Genomic DNA, 22,918 nt, shown 5'->3' with positions numbered 1-22,918 from the left:
AACCCAAATGTCTATCAAGAGATGACTGGATTAGGAAGATGTGGTATATATACACAATGGAATACTAGTAAGCCATAAAAAAGAATGACATAATGCCACTTGCAGCAACATGGATGGAACTAGAGACTCTCATACTGAGCAAAGTAAGTCAGAAAAAGAAAGACAAATACCATATGATATCACTCATATCTAGAATCTAATATATGGCACAAATAAACATTTCCACAGAAAAGAAAATCATGGACTTGGAGAATAGACTTGTGGTCGCCTAGGGGGAGGAGGAGGGAGTGGGATGGATTGGGAGCTTGGGGTTAATGGATGCAAACTATTGCTTTTGGAATGGGCTAACAATGAGATCCTGCTGTGTAGCACTGAGAACAATGTCTAGTCACTTATGATGGAGCATGATAATGGGAGAAAAAAGAATATATACATGTATGTATAACTGAGTAACCATGCTATACAACAGAAAAAAACTGTATTGGGGAAATAACAATAAAAAAAATTAAAAAGAAAAACTAATTTCCATTCTGCCTCAATTTTTACGTTTAGAGACTTGCTCATGAATCTTTTATGTTGTTTTGCTCTTTTGATTGTTTTTAGGGTTTTAGCTCTTTTTAAAATGTGGACTTCACGGAGTTGATCTTTTGATAACCTGTAACCTGGATAATCTGTCCTGCTAAATTTTTTTTAAAACTATAGTTGATTTACAATGTTGTGCCAATTTCTCAGCAAAGTGACTCCGTCATACATATATAAACATCCTTTTTAAAATGTTATATTTTCCATCATAGTTTATCCCAGGAGATGGGATACAGTTCTCTGTGCTGTACAGAAGGACCTCGTTTGTCCATTCTAAGTGTAACTGTTTGCATCTTACTAACCCCAAGCTCCCAGTCATCCCACTCCCTCCCTCACTCCCCCATCCTGCTAAAGTTTTAAGAAACTTGAAATGAGAAAAAATACTTCTGTAAAATTCTTCCGGTTTTTAAAAAAAATCTAAACGGTAAAATGTTTAAGCTTCCAAACTCATCAATTTCGAAACTAAAAAAAAAAAGTGGTTTTTTTTCATGACCTTATGGTATGCATCATTTCTGAAGGATTGAGGCCAACTACTCTCCTAAGGAGGTACTTGAGGCAAAAGGCTGAATGTCAGCTGAGTTTCAATTCCTTTTTAAATAAAAAATTTTATAGCCACAACATATAATTTATGACTGCAGTTTTATGCACATTTTTCTAAATCTTTCAGAATGCTATATTGAGTTTCGATTTTTTGGTTTGTTTCATTTGTTTTTCTGAAGTATGTAGGGGTTTGTAAGGCATACGTTAGTTTAGGGAAAGGTTTCCAAATTGAAATGTGAAAATAAGACAAAGATTACTCTTTTGAATTATTTGCTTTTATTATGTTAATTCAAAAGAAAACTTTACAGAACATCTAAGTGCCTTTCAAGCTACATAACAAAATACCCAGTTGATGTATGAGAATTATAAAGATAAGTTACACAGTTGGTGAAGAAAACAACTTATACTGAAAGGCCATTAAACAAGAGCGATACCACCACGTTACGTCTGACACAGGAAATGTATGTGCAGAAAACCAAGCAATCCTCATCACTCTTTTATACTCGTCTTCTGCAATGGATTCTCTTCAAATTCTGATACCACCTCCTTCCTTTTCCTTTCCAACTAAAACAAGGGCTTCTCACACTTTAATGTGACAGGATCACCTGAGGATCTTGTTAAAATGCAGATTCTGGAGTTGCCTTTGTAACTCAGCGGAAACCCGACTAGCATCCGTGAGGATGTGGGTTCGGTCCCTGGTCTCGCTCAGCGGGTTAGGTATCTGGCATTGCCGTGAGCTGTGGTGTAGCTCACAGATGGGGCATGGATCTGGCGTTGCTGTGGCTGTGTGGTATAGGCAGGCAGCTGCAGTTCCGATTCGACCCCTAGCCTGGGAATCGCCATATGCTACAGGTGCAGCCCTAAAAAAAACAAAACGAAATGCAGATTCTGACTCAGGAAGGTCCAGAGTGAGGCCTGAGACCTCTAACCAGCTCCACTGATCCCCCATGTGACAGGACTCTGGATCACACTTCGAGTAGCCGGGTCTTTAGTGACTGGCAGCCAGGAGTTGAAATGCCAAAAAGATAAGAAATGCCAGCATTTTCCTCGTGTTTTGTTGGTTCCATCAACTCACTGAAACCCACACTAAATTCTTAGCCTGCTTACTTAGTTCTAAGCTTAGTTTACTCCTCTTCGCCCGACCTCCTCGGCACTGGTGCCTTCCCTACACACACTGTCGCTGTCTGGGAGGCGCTGGGAAACGCTGCCCATTTGCCCAGGGCTCTCCTTCTAGGTGGGGGTCCTTAAAGGGTGGTTCCCTACTGTGCTTGTTGAGGGGGTTTTCTAAAAATGAGGTCTCGGTAAAGAGACTCTTGGCGGAATTTAGTAAGGGGTAAATTGTGCCCAAACCAAAAGAGCGGGTAATTCAGCAATCATTTGCGTTTGGCTTTAGAACGTATTAGCATAAGCAGAAGACTTATTTTATAATCACATTTTACTTGAGGTAATATTAAAATTGTTGTACACTCTGATCAAAACCCAAAGAAGTGTTAGTGAGGAGGAGATGGGCGTGAAGGGGACTTAGTGTCTGAAAGCGTGAGGAGGTGTGTTTAGGAGGGAGGTCTAGGATTAAATTGCTCCGTGCGTGATAATCTGTGGAAACTCAAGAGCTCACTTGTCAAGTCCCACGCAACTGGATGTAACTCAAACATGACGAATGAATATTGTATTAGTTCACCTCTTCCCAAAGTGCTATTTCAAGTGCTGTTAAGGACACTCTCTCTTCCCTACAAACAGCTACAATTCACTGAGCACCTACTGCGGTATCAGTCCTGCACTAAGGACCTCCTCTGCAGTGGCTTAGTAAATTCTCACTGCGGACCTATGAGGCAGCCACCATCATGGTAACATTACAGATGAGATAAACACAGCCAACTCATGACCTTTTAATTGGAAAAAAAAAAAAACAAAACTTCTGAAAAAACTTCACCCAACAAAGACGTTTTTGTCTTTTTAGGCTAGGGATGGAACCAGAGCTGCAGCTGCTGGAATACACCACAGCTCACAGCAACACCGGATTCTTAACCCACCGAGTGAGGCCACGGATCAAACCCACATCCTCAAGGATACTAGTCAGGTTCGTTACCCTTGAGCCACAATGGGAACTCCTAACCCAACAAAGATTTTTGTGAAAGCTCTACTGTATGGCTCATTCTGTAGGAATAAATAAAGCCAACATATTTTGAACATAACTCACAAAATAGGAAACCTGAGAGTTATTATTCACTTCATGGAAAGAACACTCAGCAACTATACTCCTTTAAGTGGTCAGTATATGTAACAGGGTTTTGAGTTACATATATTTAATATACACATAATTTTCCAGGTAAGCACTTTTACAAAATTTGCCTCTTGTTTTAATTACTTATAAAGAGAACCTATTATCTACCCAAGTGTTTCTAAAATCGCCCTGATTATAGAATAATCTGGAGTGCTTTTAAAAACTATAGAATTACCAGTTCTGTCCACTGGAGACTGAATCAGGAGCTCTGGGATGAAGTCTGGCAGCTTGTATATTTAACGTATAATCCATATTGTTTCTTACGACGAGGCAAGAAATATAACTTACTGGAAAAATAACACAAAACAGCTTTTGATACAGTAAAAGTCAGCATAACAGTTTTAGAATTCGCCGCCGTGAAAAACAAGCCAAAGGGAAACAGCGATCTACACTGATCAATGTTCCATTTATTGTTGCTCAAAATTACATAACAGCAGTTTCAGACAGTCACTGGATTCTTAAAATCTTAAGTAAGGTGAAACAACATTGGTGAAAAAAATGATACAGCAAATAGATTCACAGACCTAGCATTATTTTGTTTTCATAGAATACCTTTCTTAAGAAAATACAAAAATGAAATATTAAATTAATCCCCATCAAAATCCAATTAATCCAAATAATAACCAAGTAATTATTTCTAAATGAAACTTAATTATCAGCTTATGAAACAAAGCTACTGTAGAAGTGCGTTTTGTGAAGTTACAATATGATGGGAGAAAAAAAATGGATACAAATATTTTGTTGCAAAAAAGTCAACAAAGCTGGTCAAGCCCAAGAGAAAAAATCTGAACAATCATAAACTATTTTTTAAAAATAAAAAGCATGCTTTGCAATTAGGTGTTTTTAGGATTTGTCTTAATAATATACAAAGCATTTTTGTCTGTTTTAGAAAATACCATCAAATATTCCCAGAAAAGACTTCATTTCATCAGCTTCATCATCAAGATGATACCTACTAGGGGAAAAAGCAAATAGAAAAATAACTATTTTTGCAACAAAATTGATAATAAACAATGTAGTAATAAATATAAAACGGATAATTTTGAAGATTTCTGAGAGGTTAATTTATCAAACAATATTCATTAAACTTGTAGAAAGTATATGGGGGAAAATTAGAGTTTGTAAACTGTGAAAAGTGGAGACAGTTTCTTAGGTACTTCTTTAAACGTTTTGGGAAGTAAAGCCACTTAATCAATGTGTCAGTAGGTCTATAAACCTTGACTATGAGAGAGAGAGGGAGAGAGGAAAACTGCTAGTTACCCATAAAAACAACCAGCAGTAGGGGCACTGATAGACTTAATCTAACTTTTTCTTTGAACCTAGAGAATTGTAAAAGAATTTGGTGCCTAAAACACAATTTGAACTTTAGAAAAATTCGCCAATCTCATTTCTCAAGTGATCTTACACCTCATATTATCAACATAGTGCATTCAAATCAGTTTTAAGAAAAAGTTTACCAACATCTATACTGGTAGTTTTAATTACTACCATCAAACATGTAGGTTCTCAAAAATTGAGATATTTGATATTTTGAATTATCTTAAGGCACTCAGCTCACCAGGAGTCTAAAATTTTAATGTCTTTAGGTAAATAAAACATTTAAGTTCTGATCTTTAACATGAACCAAGGGAAAAGGAATACTGAACTTCTTTGCAAAAAGTTTTTATTTACATAGTCTTGAAGTATTTTTAAAGAGTTCTTACCTGAAGTCAGTTTGCTTTTTATATTCACTGTTTCTAATAAAGCAATCCACTTGCGTAACAGAATTTGAAAAGCTTGATATTTTTTCAGAGTGAGCAAAGCATAGCTTTTCAATCTCTGGTGACAGACTCTGTTGTTTTATTTCTTGCAAAAGGACCTAAATTTTGAGGTTAAAAAAATTAGCAATCATCGAAAGTTTAACAATTCAGGCAGTGTTTAAAAGAAAAACAAAATGCTTCTTCTTAGAATACTTGCATTTCCAGCTGGTTGAGGTAATTTTGTCATGGAGGATGCACCGATCTTAGACAGAGCAGAATTTGGTAAATAAACGTCTGGTTTCTCATGTGATGAAACAAAACTAAAAATCAAAAGGAATTGTTTATAAAAGATGGCAAATAAGAGAAACAAACCAATCCAATTTAGATCAACAGTGTCTCTTTGAAAATATGATTAAAGTTTATCATATTTATCGCCCCAAAATTGAGGCTCTGTTTCTTAGACTCATGGAGAGCTTGATGTATCTCCTTTCATACAACAATTTATGTATGCCAAATTAAATACAAATACTACTTTCAAAGGCCATGGAAATAATCATTCCACAATTTTTGCTCAAATTGAGTCTTAGGCTTAGTCATCTATGAAGGGAATCTTTTCTAAATCACACTTGCTTCTTAACTTTTAGTCTCCTCTCTCTGTTCTGGTCTCACTGTAGACATCTCTAGCTATTTTCTCATGTACAACTCTTTACTAGAATTCATCTTTAATCTTCTTATTACATTCATTTACTCACTAAAAAAATTTATTGGAAGTTCTCTCGTGGCTCAGTGGGCTAAGGACCCAGCATTGGCACCACAACCCAGCGTTGGCTAGGGTTGCTGCTGTGGCATGGGTTTGATTCCTAGTCCGGGAACTTCCACATGCCATGGGTGTGACCAAAAAAAAGGATATTAAAAGACATTTATTATTCACTAGCATATGCCAGATATTGTACTAGGAGCTAAGTATAAAGTCGTAAACAAATCCTCAGGAAGAGTGAATAAATAGCACATATAATTACAGATCCTGAAGCGATGTGAAGGACCTGAACTGAACAGTATGACAGGAGACGGCAGTGTGGAGGTCCAAACCCACTGTAAAAAGATGGGCATGCGGATGCTGCCCCGAGCAGGTGACGATCTAAGCAGACAGGCTGATATCTGACAGCCATGCAAAACGCAATAACCAGTAGGTAGCAGTAGGGGAGAATCATGTACACTGATAGGATTGAATCTTTCCGTCTTTGATGAATGACAAGGAATTAAAATAGCAAAAGGGGTACAAAAGGAAAAGCATGTCTCCTTTTCATCCCAGACCCTCGGATCCCACAGGCCCTCTTCCTAGCAGCAACTTCCGGCACCAGTTTCTCAGAGGCTTCTTGACAGAACTCCTATTTAAACCCACTTGTCTTCTGTCGGTCACTTCTAAACTCTCCCAAAATTATGTGCAGTTCTCTAAAGGTGTGGTACACAGCTGTTCACATGCCTTGTTATCTTCCTACCTGTGATTTGCCCATTCTCTCCATACCCCCAACTTTGTTCCACTTTGATGCTTCAAATGTGTTTATTCTGTATGACTCAGCGTTAGAATCAATGAACAAAAATGATTTTAAAAAAAAAACAAACTTTAGGGGACTATTTTTAAAAGCTATTGAGAGATCCAAGTATGGAACAAGCATCAAGAATGAATGGGCTCTTGGTCACTGGAGCTGTCTTGGCAGAGACAGCGTGATTATTTGCTAGTGATGCTGGATAGACAGTCAAGGTCCCAGTGGCAGAGACTAAATGACATTGAAGTTAGGCCCCCTTCAAGTCTGGAATTCTCTGAAATCTAGGATTCTGTGATGTTGCTCCTAAGGATCAGTTAACTGAGTAATTAATAGCAAAGGCATCAAAAGACACCACAAGTTTAACATTTTTTAAAGCAAAAGAAATAAATAGAAAGAAGAAAAAAAAAGAAATAGCAGGAGAAATAAGCAGAAAATTGGATCCTGAGTAAAAATATGTCTTCTTTTTGGGAAAGTTTTGGCTCTGGCTATATCTCTGCAGTGAGTTCTCATCAGGTCCAAGACCCAAATGCATTTGATATTTCTACAAAAGTACTTTAAACTGAACATTTCTAAAACTATTATTGTCGTTTTTCCAAATGTCTCCTGTGTTCTATATTCTCAGATAATATCTCAGTTTACCCACTTGTCATTTATTCATGCCTCTTCCTTTACTACCATATTCTATCAACTGCTAAATCTAATCCACGTTATCTATGAAATGTTTTAAAAGTCCAGTTCTACCTTCCATTCTTTCCCCCGGCCCTGGTTGAGGCCTCATCACTGCCTGCCTTCTCCTTGGCCGCCATGCCCATGGTGGTCCTGTGCTTTACAAGTCAGTCTACTGTCACTGCTAGAATGATTTTTCTGATGACATTATTTAACTTGAGCTTAAAATATTCTGGATGGCGGCTCCTCTTTGCCCACTACAGCTGTTAAAAACTAGAGGCCTCTAGTCTACATACGGCCTACAAGCATTACTTTTACTTTTTGGAGGGGGTACTGCAGAATATACCACATTTAAGAAAATTAGTTGTCAAAATTTAAAAGGCAGGAGATGTCACATAAATTTTAGATTCTTAGCTTTTTTGAAAAAGCCGAATACTTGACAACGCTAGACCCACATTTCCTACACAGCAACAGCTGACTGGAGCTGACTGGCTGACTAGCTGCTCTCTTTAGATGGGACACTCTACAGTTAATCTTGGCCCATCAGATCTGGAAGGCAGTTTGAGCCTGTGGCCCCTGACCTACTGGATACAGCACAGGTATCCGAATATGGCATTCAAGGCCCTCCCCAGCCCAAGACCTTGGCAAGTTCAGCCTTAAAGCTCTGGCCACATGAGCCTTGGGCATGGGATGCCTTTTCAGGCCTTACCCCTTCACATACACCCATCTACCCAGAACTTAGTCGCCTCTCCTCCGCCTGCAAACTCCTACTCAGTTTTCACACCTTCGGCTCCAGCCCCAGAGACATAATTTAGTAAGTCTAGCATGAGGCCTGGGTAATTCTGATTTGGGTGGTCTGACACAGCTCTCAGTTTCAGAGGTTTAGGCTGGCTGATACCTTCTGCTTCTCTGATGCAGAAGGAGCTGATACTCATCTCAGGTACATGTCAGGGGGATACAAAGTTATAAGTATTTGAAACAAAGTGCTAAAACTTGCCTGTTTGACATTTTTCTTTGGAATTTGCTTTTTGATTCTTGGAAGGGTAGCTTATTTTCCCTGGCACTTGAACTCAAAGTGTTTCCAAATCCTATGTAAAGAGATAACATTTTGAAATAAAATGCCAGGAAACAGCTAAACAGAGCTTTTAACAAGTTCTACAAGGGCCCTCTTCAACAGATATGATCTGGTTGAGGAGAGAATGCAAAATTCTTCTCAATAATCAAATTTAATGTGGATAGAGAAATAAAGGAACAGACCTAAGGGCACTACAAAACACACCCGTTAGCTTATTAGTCTATATTAAAAAGGTCCCCAAGCCACTATTATTTATTTATCTATCTATTTATTTATTTAAAGCCATGAAAATGATGAAGTCGAAGTTCATTCAATACTTTCAGTGGCCACAAGGGACTGATTTCCTGCCATCAGCCATTCTGCAAGAGAGTATCTGCATCTCACTCTCTTGTTTTATACTTAAGATTTTCACTTCTCTGTTGCAGTGAAAAAGAGTGAATTCACCAGTAACTCAAAGGCATAGTCCCATTATTGTTGGACTGTATGTGATTTAAACACTATATGTAATACAGGGAAATGAATCTTTTTCTCTTTACTCATTTATTAATACCTGAAAAGTCAACATTTCTACTAGAAATAAAAGGTATCTTTTTATGCTCTTTGCTAGTATATGAAAAAAGATTATTAAAAAAAAGGAACATTACTGCCTTCCACAAGCATTACTAGACCATGTGAGATCTTAAAATGGAGAGTCTGTTTTATGAGGGAAAATTCAATAAACAACCTGAATTTGAGAAGAGCCTTTAACAAGATAAGGAGTAACAGAATAGAAAAAGCCCATTTGTTATATCATCATGGAATAACCGTGACCTCTGTTCTTAGGGACAGGGAATGTTATTTGTGGGAGGGTCACATTTTCAGTTTTGCTAAAAATTATCATCTTGACAAACCAAATCTAATTAAGCAAGCACACAAAAAAAGGCAAAGAAATTAGTCCCAAAAGCTTAATTGAAAATATTCAAAGACAAAAACAAACAACAACAACAACAACAAAAAGGGAGTTCCTGTCGTGGCTCAGTGGTTAATGAATCCGACTAGGAACCATGAGGTTGTGGGTTTGATCCTTGGCCTTTCTCAGTGGGTTAATAAGGATCCGGCATTGCCATGAGCTGTGGTGTAGGTCGCAGACATGGCTCGGATCCCGCGTTGCTGTGGCTCTGGCGTAGGCCGGCGGCTACAGCTCCGATTGGACCCCTAGCCTGGGAACCTCCATATGCCGTGGGAGCGGCCCTAGAAAAAGGCAAAAAAAGACAAAAAAAGAAAAGAAAAGAAAATATTCAAAGAATTTCCCACAAAATTATTTCATTCTAAAATAAATACATTTCAAATAAAATATATCTGTCCATCCATCCATCCATACAAATGAAATATATTTCACGCTATTTACCTGCTTTTGTCTTTTCAGTATCAGCTGAAAAGCTAGCAATTTCTATTAAGTTTTCATCATCAAAATCATCCCAAACTTCATTTCCCAATTCAAAGTTCACATTCAAAACTTCTGAGTAGGAAGAATTACTTTTAACCACAGCTGTCAAATTCTGGTTTCCAGTTGCCTTAATATTTCTGTTGAACAGCGTCGTTTGAGGGGTTTTCTCATTTGAGGTTGTGGAAGAGGTCTGTCTGGAAAAACCTGTAATATGTGTGCATAAAGAGTATAGGTGCCTTTAAAGACCTAAGTGCCATTATCTATTGACATATCAAACACACCTTTCAACGACTAAACAGAGATCTTGAGTAGCAGTAGTTTTCTAAAGCATTGGGTCAAACACAGTTGAGTATTGTGTTAAGCCAATTCTACTCACTGTATTACATGTAATGATTGATTATTGCACTAAATTTAATTTTTAAGGTATTCTTGACAGAACTAATTTTTCTTCTTCTTATACCAGAATAATCTTACTCTAAGATGGATTGTAATAGCTTCTAAAATGGGCTTCCTCCCTCTGGCTCTTCTCCCTACAAGTAGTTAATTTGGAGCATTGTATGAAAAGGTATCTTTAGTTTTCTTCTGCTAAAATATCTTCAGTGTGATGCATTGTTTATAGTCTGGGTTTAGAGGCAGACTACCTGGCTAAAAATTCCACATCTCTCATTTACTAGTAGGATGATCTTAGGCAAATAATTTCAACTCTGAGCTTAGTTTTTCCCTCTGCAAAATGGGATAATAATAGTACCTACCACATATGACTGTTATGGGGATTAAATGCCTTTACTTGTGCAGTTTTCCATAGTAGGATGCTAATAAATATTTAATAACTCATTTCTCCCCAATGTTATGCATATGTATGTATTATATGTATTTATTATATGTAAAGGATGTGTGGCACACAATTTACAAATAATATGAAAATATACAGCATGCTTAATTATAAATTCCATATATCTAATGATTAATGAACATTTTCATTGAATTTTGCCAAACTCTTGTCTTTGTAGCAATCTATGGTTGAAACTGACCAGTGAATGTAGTTCTCACATTCATTTATCAATTTAAATGTTTGATATTTCTGTTGATATTATTTAATAAAAGTAAAACAACAAAGACATATATTGGGACTTCATTCATTCACCCATCACCCGATTCTTTGCTGAATTAGATAATACTTTTCAAATGCTAGAAGAATATTCCTTCAATTTTTCATGCTCCCCACAAGGCAAGGGATACAGACATGACACACTGTAAAGTTAAATCCCATTATTAACATTTTCTCCGTTACTCTCTTAAATATGAACAATAAACAAAACAATAAATCAAGTACTGATCTGTAGTGTTTGCCTATTTCCATGGTATAAATACACCCATAAAGATAATTCTTCTTAAGTTGTACATATATACAACGGAATACTACTCAGCCACAAAAAGGACAAAATAATGCCCTTTGCGGCAATATGAACGCAACTAGTGATTTTCACACGAGGTGAAGTCAGTCAGAAAGAGAAAGACAAATACCACATGATATCACTTATATGTGGAATCTAAAATACGGCAAACGATCCTATCTTCAAAACAGAAACAGATCACGGACATGAAGAGCAGACTTGTAGTTGTGGGGAGGGAGTGGGATGGAGGAGAGTTTGGGGTTGGTAGATGCAAACTATTACATTTGGAATATATAAGCAGTGGGGTCCTACTATACAGCACAGGGAACTATGTCCATTCTCTTGGGTTAGAACATGATCTGAAGATACTATCAGGAGAAAAAAGAATGTGTATGATTGGGTCACTTTGCTGCATAGCAGAAATTGAAGGAACATGGTAAATCAACTATACTTTAATAAAAGTTTTTTTAAAAAGATAATTCTTTTAAAACAAAGAGTTAAAGAAACAGAAATATAGTAATATATAGTTGGGGGAGTGGAAAGTTGAAAGAGTTCATATACTATAGGTTTGAATTTCAATTCTCCACTGATAACTAAACATCAATTTCATTTTATAGGAATGGCATTGCCTGGGAATCAAGAGATATGGAATCTATTTCTGGCTGTGCCAGTAATTAGATATGTGATTTTGGGCAAGTCATCTAATCTCTTTGAGTCTTGGCTTCTTTCACTGTAAAATGAGAAATTGCACAAAGGCCCCTTACAATTTAAATTTTACAATTCAACATGTTTTCTGATATAATTTCTGACATTTTTTTCTTCTTTGCTTCTTGAATCTGAGTACAGATGATGAAAACTGCCATGTTTTTCTTAAAACATTCTTAAAAGTTGTATTTGAATACATTTAAAGTATGTTTTGCCACCAAAGATGAATGTGTAAAAAGTATAATGAATACACTCAATTACTATTAACAACAGTACCAGATATTATGCTAAGAACTTTACGTACATTATCTCATTTAATTGTAACATCTCTAAAATATAACCAGATGAGGGAATTGAGACATACTGGGTAAAAGTCACACGACCACTAAGTGACAGAGCTGTGAAAAGTCACACGACCACTAAGTGACAGAGCTAGGATTTGAACCTAGACAGATTATTTCCAGATCCTCTAAGTTTAACTATTATTATGATAAAGCTTCTTCTTTTAAAAATGGTGGGGGGCATTCAGTAAAAGAAGGATATAGCTGTTACTGGGGTTTAAAGTATTCTAGATAGGGAGTTCCCGTTGTGGCTCAGTGGAAATGAATCCGACTAGTAACCCTGATTGTGTAGGCAAGCAGCTACAGCTCAGATTCAGTCCCTAGCCTGCGAATTTCCATATGCCATGAGTGCAGCCCTAAAAAGCAAAAAAAAAAGGGATCTAGAAAATATTTTTATATCATAACACAAATCATATTTGGAATAGTGGATGGGAAAAAAAGCAGAAAAGCTATGCAAAGACAACATGAAAGTAAAGAGAGGGAAGGATAAACTCTTGTGCAGAAAAGGGCAGGGAACAGAGCAGCCATACGAGGGATAAGCTAGAGGGCTACAGGCTGAAGAGAGTGAAAACAAGGGGTTGGCAATTTTATGCCTTCTACCCATGTTGTAATGATATTTAGGCTTTGAGCAAATTAGATAAAGGCTCTGATACTCTAGATGAGATTAGAGGATTTTTCTTGATCTGATATTGGGCCTGATGGCTGCCCAGTGTCACAGGGGTGGTAGGTACCCCAGCCCTTGCCTACCTAAGATCTTAAATGATGGCTACAGGAAACAGAGTGAAAGAATGAAGGAAAGAGTAATAAAAGAAGTCACAACACACATATACGAAACTGTTTTCAGAAAACCCCAAGCCTACCATTTCTACATACGGCCATTTGAACAAACAACGCTATGGCCAGAATTATTCCTTACAAGTTTTTACAGACTGGCTATTAGTAGCCTGACCCAGAAAAATGGTGCTATTAATGGCAGGATCTGAAGTAATAATGAACTGGGCCCAAAGCTGAAGAATTTATATGGATTATCTCATTAATTTTATGACAGACATAGATAAAAAGCAAATCTACATTACAAGCCAGTTGTATCCCACAAGCTAGGCTGTAGTCTCACATTATCAGAGATTCTAACAATTTCAGGGTTAAAAACTGGGGAGATATTAGAGTCACCCAATTCATTTTGAAGATGAGACTAAGGCCCAAAGAGGTTAAATAATTTTCTCAAGGTCACACAGTTATTTTGTAAAATTGGACCAATTTTATAAACACAAAATTATTTGAAATAATTCTAAAGATATGTAAAAGTAATAGTTCAGCATTTCAATACTCTACATATCCAAAATTTCCCATATGCTCAGCTTTTTCTCATATTTATATTATAACCGTCAATGCTATGTAGGAAAATATTTTTTAAAAATATGAGAGACACAGCAAGACATCTGAAAAAACAGGCTCAAGAATTTGAAATTAGTTCAATAACCGAAGAGAAAAATGTCACCAAGTTAATAATCATAATGATTTTTGACACTGGTTTTTCAGTAACATTGTTTGTCACTACAAAGCCGTGATGCATCAGAGCCTCTCTCAACTGCGTATCAACAGGACCTTACCTTTGTCCTGATATGCCAGTGCTTCTCGTTGTTGACCTTCTGCATAGAGCTCGTGCTGACTCCTCTGCTCCATTACAGGCAATTTAGGTATGCTTAAACATTCTGACCTTTATAAATATAAATAAATCCATAAAAATGTTAAAGAAAATATCGAAGTTAAACTGACTTTGAAAATTACTTATTCACAAAAACGGAAAAAAAAATTGGTTCATCCACTCAACACTTCTATGAAAAACTGTACTAGCCTGAGTAGTAAAGGGTAAAAAATAGGTGCTTAATGAAAGTGACAACTACTTAGGTCACCTAGTCATCTTTACACGCCTCCCCGTGGGGCGATTTCTGCTATCTGTGTATAGCTTTAAAAATCTATTGCTGGGAGTTCCCGTCGTGGCTCAGTGGTTAGCGAATTCAACTAGGAACCATGAGGTTGTGAGTTCCATCACTAGCCTTGCGCAGTGGGTTAAAGATCTGGCATTGGTGTGAGCTGTGGTGTAGGCTGCAGACGCGGCTCAGATCCCGCATTGTGGTGGCTCTGGAGTAGGCTGGTGGCTGTGGCTCCCATTAGACGCCTAGCCTGGGAACCTCCATATGCCACGAGAGTGGCCCAAGAAATGGCAAAAAGACCAAAAAAAAAAAAAAAAAATCTATTGCTAATGCTTCTTGCAGTTAAATAACAAAAGCTAGGATCTCTTGAAATAGTGTTGGCAGCTATTCTGATTGGTCAGTGGCTGTTCTGTACTGGTTATTAATAATGTCATCCCTGCATACAGAATGTCCTTATCTAGGGGAAATTCCATATACCGCTACTTTTTAGGCATCATAATATAGGAAAAGAATCCTGAGATATCATCTAGGGCCCTCTGTGTACTAGAAATATGAGCTTTGGTTATTTCATCAACATAACAGGATAAAAATACCTGGGTTTATGAGCCAGTTTGTTGTTAAGGGCAAGAGAACTAATGCACAGAAGCACAGTTTTTAAATTGTAACGTATTTTATAAATCTGAGATACTATTAACGTAGAGTGGGCTCCTAAATGGAAAAGATTCGGCTTTGTTCGCCAACACACCTTCTCTTTTGAAAGTACGCTCTTTCACTGGTACAAGTTTCGAAGGCAGGGAGCCTGAGGGTGATGAGATGATTGGGCAAGTGTTGAAGCGGCCTGTGACTGCGGTGTTCTAAACAAACCTGGGGCAGGGGAGGTGACAGAGCTCTCGGGACGGCCTTACCTTGGTGTGGAACTAAACGATTACTGTGATTCAAAGGAGGCCAGTGACCGTCTTTCTCTGAATAAATGATTATTTGGAGGCACAGAGAGTTCACGATGAACACTTGACCCCACATATTCACATGATATTTGTACCTTGACAGGCTGGGAAGAGAAGGTTGTGGAGTAAAACCAAACTCTTTAAGGTCCACACTTTGAGATTTATTCATCTGCATCTATTCATGAAAACAAAAACACAAGTTCAACTACCAATTTCATATCAATACCTTTTAACAAATGAGCCAAACAGCAAAATTCCTGCTAATACTATATAGTCCCCAAACCAATAAATTATGAAACATTCACAATAGTTCTCAACTGAAAGCTCCTTCTCAGGCCCTTCTTAAATGTTGATATTCTTCATGGTTCTACACCAGGCCTCCTTCACTCTCTTTTTTTTTTCTTGTCTTTTTTTAAGGCCACACCTGAGGCATATGGAAGTTCCCAGGCTAGGGATCGAATCAGAACTGCAGCTACTGGCCCACACCACAGCTATAGCAACACGGGATTCCAGCCTCGTCTGTGACCTACACCACAGCTCACAGAACTCGGGATCCTTAACCCAGTGAGTGAGGATGGGGATTGCACCTGTGTCCTCATGGATCATGACTTCTGAGCCACGATGGGAACTCCCCTTCTTCTCTTCTTACTCTACATTTTGTCAGGCAAAGACCTCATTCTCTCCCATGGCTTCACTTACCACCTACAGGTCAGTGACTCTCGAATCTATAGCTGTCTGTTGCTTGAGCTCAAACAGCTCTAACATCTGTCTACAGAACACCTTCACTAGACATACTGTATGTCTCTAAATTCAATATTTTCCAAATGAGCTGATGGGTCTCCATTCCTCCAAACTTGCTTTCCTTTTAGAGTTCCTACCCCAGGAAGGCCCCATTTTTCCCCCAGTTGCCCAGGCCAGAAGGCTGGCCATCATCTTTGACTACTCCTTCTCCTTCAGCCTTCATAATCAGTTAAGTACCAAGGTAGTTAACTCTACCTCTGAAAAAATTACCCCGCCATCTCTCTTCCTTGCTCCTTTCGCTACACGGCCCTGATTCCTGCCAAACCTCCCTGATGAGTCCTGGTGCTCCCTGTTAGCCTCTGATCCACTCGCCACCCTGCATCCAGAGTGAACTTTGTAAAATGCAGTTCTCATCATCCTATTGACTAAAGCCCTTCAGCGACCTCCCAGTACTTTCAGGAATGACGTCCAAATCCTTAAAATAGCAAAAATGTCTTCATGATCTAGCTCCTACTTACCTCTTCAGCCTCATTTCTCTCCACCCTCCTACTTGTAACTGAACTCCAGACATACTGCATTCCCTCAGGTTTTAAGAAGATCTCGGCTCTGGGCCACCGCATACTCTCTGCATCTGAAACATTTTTCCAGCCCTCTTCCCCACCGCTGTGGGACTCCACGCTCCATACTTGGCTTATGCCTACACACCCTCCAGGTCTCAAGCATGTTAATCAGGAATCCATTCCTGGCCTATCGAATGTGGAGGGAGTGTACGTTCTACATAAGTTCAAGTCATCTTCTGTCACAGCATCACGCATCACATTGTACTCAAAAAGCCTATTTATTTACTTGTATCTTTTATTCAACTGTAAGTCCTATGAGGATGGGGCTAAAATTGTCTTATTACTGTGTCTTCCATACCTACTATAATGCTTAGCTCATGAATATGGAAGGAAAGAAGGAATAGTCAGAAATAAACACGAAAAAAGGGAAGGAAAAACCTGGAATACCAAAAAATAATTTCAGAAAAAGTGGGGACCATTTCAAACTGCAAGCCTCTCCGTGTTTCCTAATATTCTCCTTGTTTTAGTCTCATGACTTAAAATCTTCTTTTTATGAAAGCCCTAGAAAAGAAACAGGCACTCTGCCAGTTTCTTGGCTCCGTTCTGTGGCCTTATCAATTATTTTGCCCTGGCTATGACGACCTAGGCTTTGAGTAAGTCTGCGAGTGACTAGCCTATTAACCAGTAGTCACTCCCAAGCCTTCATCACTTGAAAGGGAGACTCCTGCTCAGTACTCACCAAGGTGCACGAATGAAGTCACCCTCAGACTTTCCAGGCCACCACAAATGGGGGCTCCAAAGAGCAAGAGTGTCTAGTTTCAGCTGCTGAATCAAGCCAAGCTACATATCCCTCTCCATTTCCCGCTTTTCTGTTTTGTTTTGTTTTGTTTTTTAAAGAGGCTAACGAGGGAAGGGGCTGTGTAGCTATGCCCTGAAAGTAGATTTACAGGTTATTAAAAAGCACAGTATCTTTTCCTTTAGAAAGAGTATTCTAAATAACAGTCACGTTCCTACTCAAGCCTTCATGTAACTCTGCAGCACACTGTGGACGGCAAGCTCATTGAAGAAATATTCATATACGTTTGATCACAGAACAAGGGATAAATGTTATCCTTTAAACTCACCTTTAGACGTTTAACTGGAGGAAGAGATGGAACTGCATTCCTGTTTCTTAAATCAGATAAATAAGAAGAAATTGTTGACTCTTTCATTTCTGGCTTCTGGGCAACTCCAGTTTTACCTATGAAAAGACATTCTAGATTCTTTAGGTTAAACTTTAGGTGTTGTTCACATAAAGCCAAATTTCTTCAAAATTTCTAATCTAATATTTACTTTTTAACAATGTTGCCCACAAAAGAAAAAAAACTGAGTTATAAGCTGCAGGAGATAAATATCATACACAGATAACTAGAATATCGTTACGATTTCACCACAGACTTTCAGTTTTTAAAGGGACTTGTTTTACGGCACTCACAGCAGTCATGTCCACACGTATGCTTCTTTTTACAGTGATGGTTACACTCTCGGTGCCCAGGCTTTCTGCATGCAGTCATTCCTAAGTTAGCATAGGAAAAACAAATCTAGTCTTCACTATATACATTATTATGACTTTAATTATAATTAAGTTTTATCCAGTCTCTTTTCTTTCCGCAGTACAGAAAGATTATGATTTTCACACTCTCTCAAAAATTAATCCATTTAATATGCATTTTTTAAAAGATATTTCTGATAATAGTCAGTCCTTGTCCCACTATTAGCCCCATCCCAGCTTTTCACAAGAAGCACTGAGCCACCTATAAGCTTGTCTTAACTTTCTTGCTATAAACAGAGCCAAATATCACAGAACATAAGTAAACTCTTGCTGAATGAGGTAAGAATGAGGGTGGAGTTTTGAAACTTTTTTTCAGCTTCACATTTAAGCCTGAAGAACCCAGAAAGAAGCAAACCTATGGCATTTTGATGGCACCACTGACAGCAACTAGTAAATAGGACACAGTGCATATTTAATAAATGTTAGAAATAAATGCTTTAGGTTTTAAGAAATGTGCTATATGAATTCATAGAAAAGAGAGCTTGCTTCAAGCCTGACACTTCTTAGGCTGGAATTAACATATTTAAATATATAATTTATTCTTCATTTATTGTATAAAGTCTGCTTTTTCTTGATTTGAACTCTCATGAGTAATACGGGGGAAGGGAGAGAGATTGAATTGGTCCTTGAAGGACAGGCAGGATCTGGACATGAGAAGGGGACCAGGGAAAGATGTTTCAGGTAGACGGCATGTTATCCAAAGGCAGCAAATCATACCACAGAAACAGAAATCAGTTTATTTTTGCTGGAGCACAGATTTCAAATGAACCAGAAATGTTGGGAGACAGTGAAACACTTTGAAAACCTTTGCAATCTTTCTTGGCCCTTAACTCTTTGTTTTCCGTTGTTACTCAATGAACATTTTTCAAGACTTGGCACATCTAAACAATGATAATGTATGTACAGCACCTTGCAGTTAATGAATAAGGCTGCTCACTCCATGAAGAAACCGGTTAAATGCCTTGAGGTCTGAGCAGATCAATGTACTGGGTCCTGATAAAGTAATAAAATGTTCCTGGCAGCTGGAAACTGACAGCTGACCCAGGAACTGCCAGGGTTCCCGACTGAACATAAACAATTCCGGCAGGATATCTACTATACTCAGATAAGGCCACTCTCTACGATTGTAGGAGAAGACTGAGGTAAGACCACCACGACTTCTGAGAGTTGAGACAAGAACACTGAAGAACCACAACAATAACTAAAGGTCTCCCTCTTCTGGCTAACACAAAGGACTACGACTTCTTTAACCTTCCCACCGCCAAGATAAGCTATACCAAGATACCCAATGCGGCACCTGCTGAGAGCATCCAATCCTGACTGACCTCTGCTCTCCCTAAGTCCTTCGAAGAATCACCTGGCACAAGCTGAACTCCTGTAAGTTCCTTCTAATTCCCTAAGATGACCCACAATTCTGACTACGATCCATGAGGACGCAGGTTCAATCCCTGGCCTCTCTCAGTGGGTTAAAGGATCCGGCGCTGGCGTGAGCTGTGGTGTAGGTTGCAGAGGCGGCTTGGATCTGGTGCTGTTGTGGCTGTAGAGATAGGCCAGCGGCTACAGCTCTGATTCGACCCTTAGCCTGGGAATCTCCATATGCCTCGGGCACAGCCTAAAAAGACAACAACAACAACAAACAAACACCTTAACTTTCCCATAAAGAAGAATGAAATAATGCCATTTGCAGCAACATGGATGGACCTAGAGATTCTCATACTAGGTGAAATTAGTCAGACAGAGAAGACAAACAGCATATGATATCACTTACATGTGGAGTCTAATAAAAAATGGAGATCTAATAGGATTGATGTATAGGCAGACAACCAAGGATGAAGAGACACTTGAAAGTTGGAACATGGGAAAGAAAGCCCAAATAAGTAATCAGAAAGTGGATGCAAGAACAACAGGGTAATTCGGAAATGTAATAAAACGCAATGTAAATCAGTCTGTAACACTGGTGAATTAGAGTCCTTGATTTTGCAATTTAATACATGTACACACCAAAGAGTATTTTAAAAAGCAGGCTATCTTTTGACTAGTATTTAAATATGCATATTTTTAAAGTGCTTGGGCATTTTTCAAGTACATTAAATCTTCATACTCAACAAGGCATTGCGAGTACAAACAAACTTATTAATGCCAAGGCAATTTTCTTCAAATTAAACAAAGCCCATATTTCTTAAGAATGCATTTAAAGGATAAGAAATTTAAATGCCTAAAAATAAAAGTTTAAAGAGGTTTTTACAACTAAAAATGTGTATTATTCGCATTTCCTAATTGTAAAAATAGCAAAAATATTTTCCATTAAATTTTATAAAAAATGTATCTCCTAGACTAAAACTGTGAGAAACTACAGCTAAAAAAATGTTTTCAGAGTTGTAGGAAGCATAAAAAGAATTTTTAACTATATTATGTGCTCTAAGGTACATACTTTTGCTTTTAAATATGGCTCTACAATTGACAATATAAAATATTAAAATAGTTGTTGAACCTGCAAGCACATTTGTGAACAATTATTTAGCAACTATATTCTCTGAACTAAATATCAGTTCTTATCATTTAACAATATGGCCATAGAAATTGAAATTTATATTATTTTGAAAAGGTTAGTGTCACAACCTTGGTAGGATAAATCTATGACTCCTTCATTGTGTCAATTACTGAGAAAGAAAATGAGGATAGTGTATATATGTTATGTATAAAGGTGTAATTATATATCTTTATTTGAGGTATCTCCCAGAATCCAAAAGCAACAATGCAGCTAGGCATCAGGGGGGAATGGAGTAAGAAATGGAAAGCCATCACAACTTCAGCTCTGGTGTTCTCACTTTTGCTACTTTCTGTACCTCTGCTAAAGTCTTCTCGTCCACAGAATGGGAGAAAATATTTACAAATGATGCAGCTGACAAGGGATTAATCTCCAAAATAAACAAACAACTCAAAAACCAAACAACCCAGTCAAAAAACGGGCAGGAGATCTAGACATTTCTCCAAAGAGGACATACATATGGCCAAAAAAACACATGAAAAGATGCTCAACATCACTAATTTTTAGAGAAATGCAAATCAAAATGACTATGAAGTACTCTTACACCAGTCAGAATAGCCATCATCCAAAAGTCTACAAACAGTAAACGTTAGACAGGGTGTGGACACTGCTGGGGGGCATGTAAATTGGACCAGACCACTATGGAAAATAGTAGGGAAGTTCCCCAAAAAACTGAAAATAGAACTATCATATGCTCCAACAATCCCACTCCTGGGCATATATCTGGAGAGAACCATAATTTGAAGAGATACACGCGCGCCAATGTTTACTACAATGTAGCACTATTACAATATTCAAGACATGGAAGCAATCTAAATGTTCACCAATAGAAAAGTGGATAAAGAAGATATGGTACATATACACAATGAACTACTACTCAGCCATAAAAAAGAATGAACTAATGCCATTTACAGCTACATGCATGCACCTAGAGATTATCATACTAGGTGAAGTTAGACAGAGAAAGACAAAGATCATGTGACATCACGTACATGTGGAATCTAAAAAAAAGGGATGCAAATGAACTTATGTGCAGAACAGAAACAGACACAGACTCTGAGAACAAATTTATGTTAGCGAAGGGGACAGGTGGGGAGGAGGGATGGTCTGGGGATCTGGGACTGGCATATGCACACTATGGTACAGGGAATGGCTGGCCAACAGGGACCTGTTACACACAGCACAGGGAATTCTACTCAATATCCTGTGACAACCTATAAAGAAAAGAATCTGAAAACATGGATATGTGTGTATGTACAGTTGGCTCACTCTGTCACACAGCAGAAATTATGACAATACTCTAAATCAGCTATACTTCAATAAAACTTTTAAAAATGAAAAAGCAAAACAAAATCTAAAAAAATCTCTGTATGGGTGGTAATTTTCTGGTGGGAATCTCCATCCTTTCATTCTTTTTGTCTATTTTGTTCTTGAAAGTATTAATCATAGTTGTTTTATAATCTTTAAATGCCAACTCTACTGTGAATCATCTATAGAGCTGCTTCATTTTCTTTTACAGTTAATTAGGAGTCATACAGTCTTGCCTCTTTGCAGGTCTCCTAATTTTTCACTGTATGACAGGAACAGTACCTGCAGATTCCAGATAATGTTGTATTCCACCAGAGAGGATGTCCTTTTTCCTGTGTCAGGCAAACATGGTATGTAGCTGATCACATAAACCCTTTTTAGGGTACGGCCTACCCAGCACTTTAATTACAAGCCTATGGGTCCTTGACTCCTCAGCCCTGGAATGGTTCTCCCTCTCTGGAATTTCAGTCCCTTTAGTCTGCTATCACAGATGTCCTAACAACGGTCATTTTTGCCAGTGTGTAGGCTTTTATAGTTGCTGTCATCGGAGCACTGGCCTGCCACAATCCACTGCACCCCGCTCAGAAGTGGAAGCTCTTCTGTATTTAAAGAGGAGGAGGAGGAGTGCCCGGGCTCACCCAGCACTCCCGTAGGCACTCCTCTTGCCGCTTTCACTGCAGTTACTATTTCTCATAACTACCAGTCCTATTTAGAGAAGATGACTGTTTAGATTACTTTGGTTTCTTGCGGGGGGTGGTGGGGTGGTGGCTGTTCCTATCTTATACAGAAGTTCCAGACCAGGGATTGAACTTTCTCTCATTGTAGCTGCAACCTGAGCCACAGCAGTGATAATGCCAGACCCTTAATCCGCTATGCCACCAAAGGAAACTCCTATTTAAATTACTTTGGTAGGAGCTGCTGCTCTCACTTTCCCCAGTATCTGGTAATTGATCCTCTTACTGGGCCAAAGAAGTGAACACAGAACCAAGTGAGTGA

The 22,918-nt window shown here is 38.3% G+C and overlaps 1 protein-coding gene across 1 annotated transcript in view; it reads right to left on the bottom strand.

Moving 5' to 3' along the window:
• Positions 1-4,095: 4,095 nt before the first annotated feature.
• The window catches only part of HFM1 (helicase for meiosis 1), an 83,389-nt gene continuing 64,566 nt past the window's right edge, over positions 4,096-22,918 (bottom strand). Inside the window, exons 31-39 of the mRNA XM_047785328.1 lie at positions 17,950-18,030; positions 17,600-17,715; positions 15,270-15,349; positions 13,907-14,013; positions 9,818-10,060; positions 8,353-8,443; positions 5,351-5,462; positions 5,107-5,261; positions 4,096-4,358 (exon numbers count right to left, since the gene is read on the bottom strand). Coding sequence (XP_047641284.1) covers positions 4,289-4,358; positions 5,107-5,261; positions 5,351-5,462; positions 8,353-8,443; positions 9,818-10,060; positions 13,907-14,013; positions 15,270-15,349; positions 17,600-17,715; positions 17,950-18,030 — 1,055 coding nt within the window. The 3' untranslated portion in view covers positions 4,096-4,288. The remainder of the gene's footprint in view (positions 4,359-5,106; positions 5,262-5,350; positions 5,463-8,352; positions 8,444-9,817; positions 10,061-13,906; positions 14,014-15,269; positions 15,350-17,599; positions 17,716-17,949; positions 18,031-22,918) is intronic.

Source organism: Phacochoerus africanus, chromosome 6 (assembly GCF_016906955.1).
Source record: "Phacochoerus africanus isolate WHEZ1 chromosome 6, ROS_Pafr_v1, whole genome shotgun sequence".
Classification (NCBI taxonomy): domain Eukaryota; kingdom Metazoa; phylum Chordata; class Mammalia; order Artiodactyla; family Suidae; genus Phacochoerus; species Phacochoerus africanus.
Note: the sequence above shows the minus strand (reverse complement) of the source record. Positions and strands in the feature narration are given on the sequence as shown.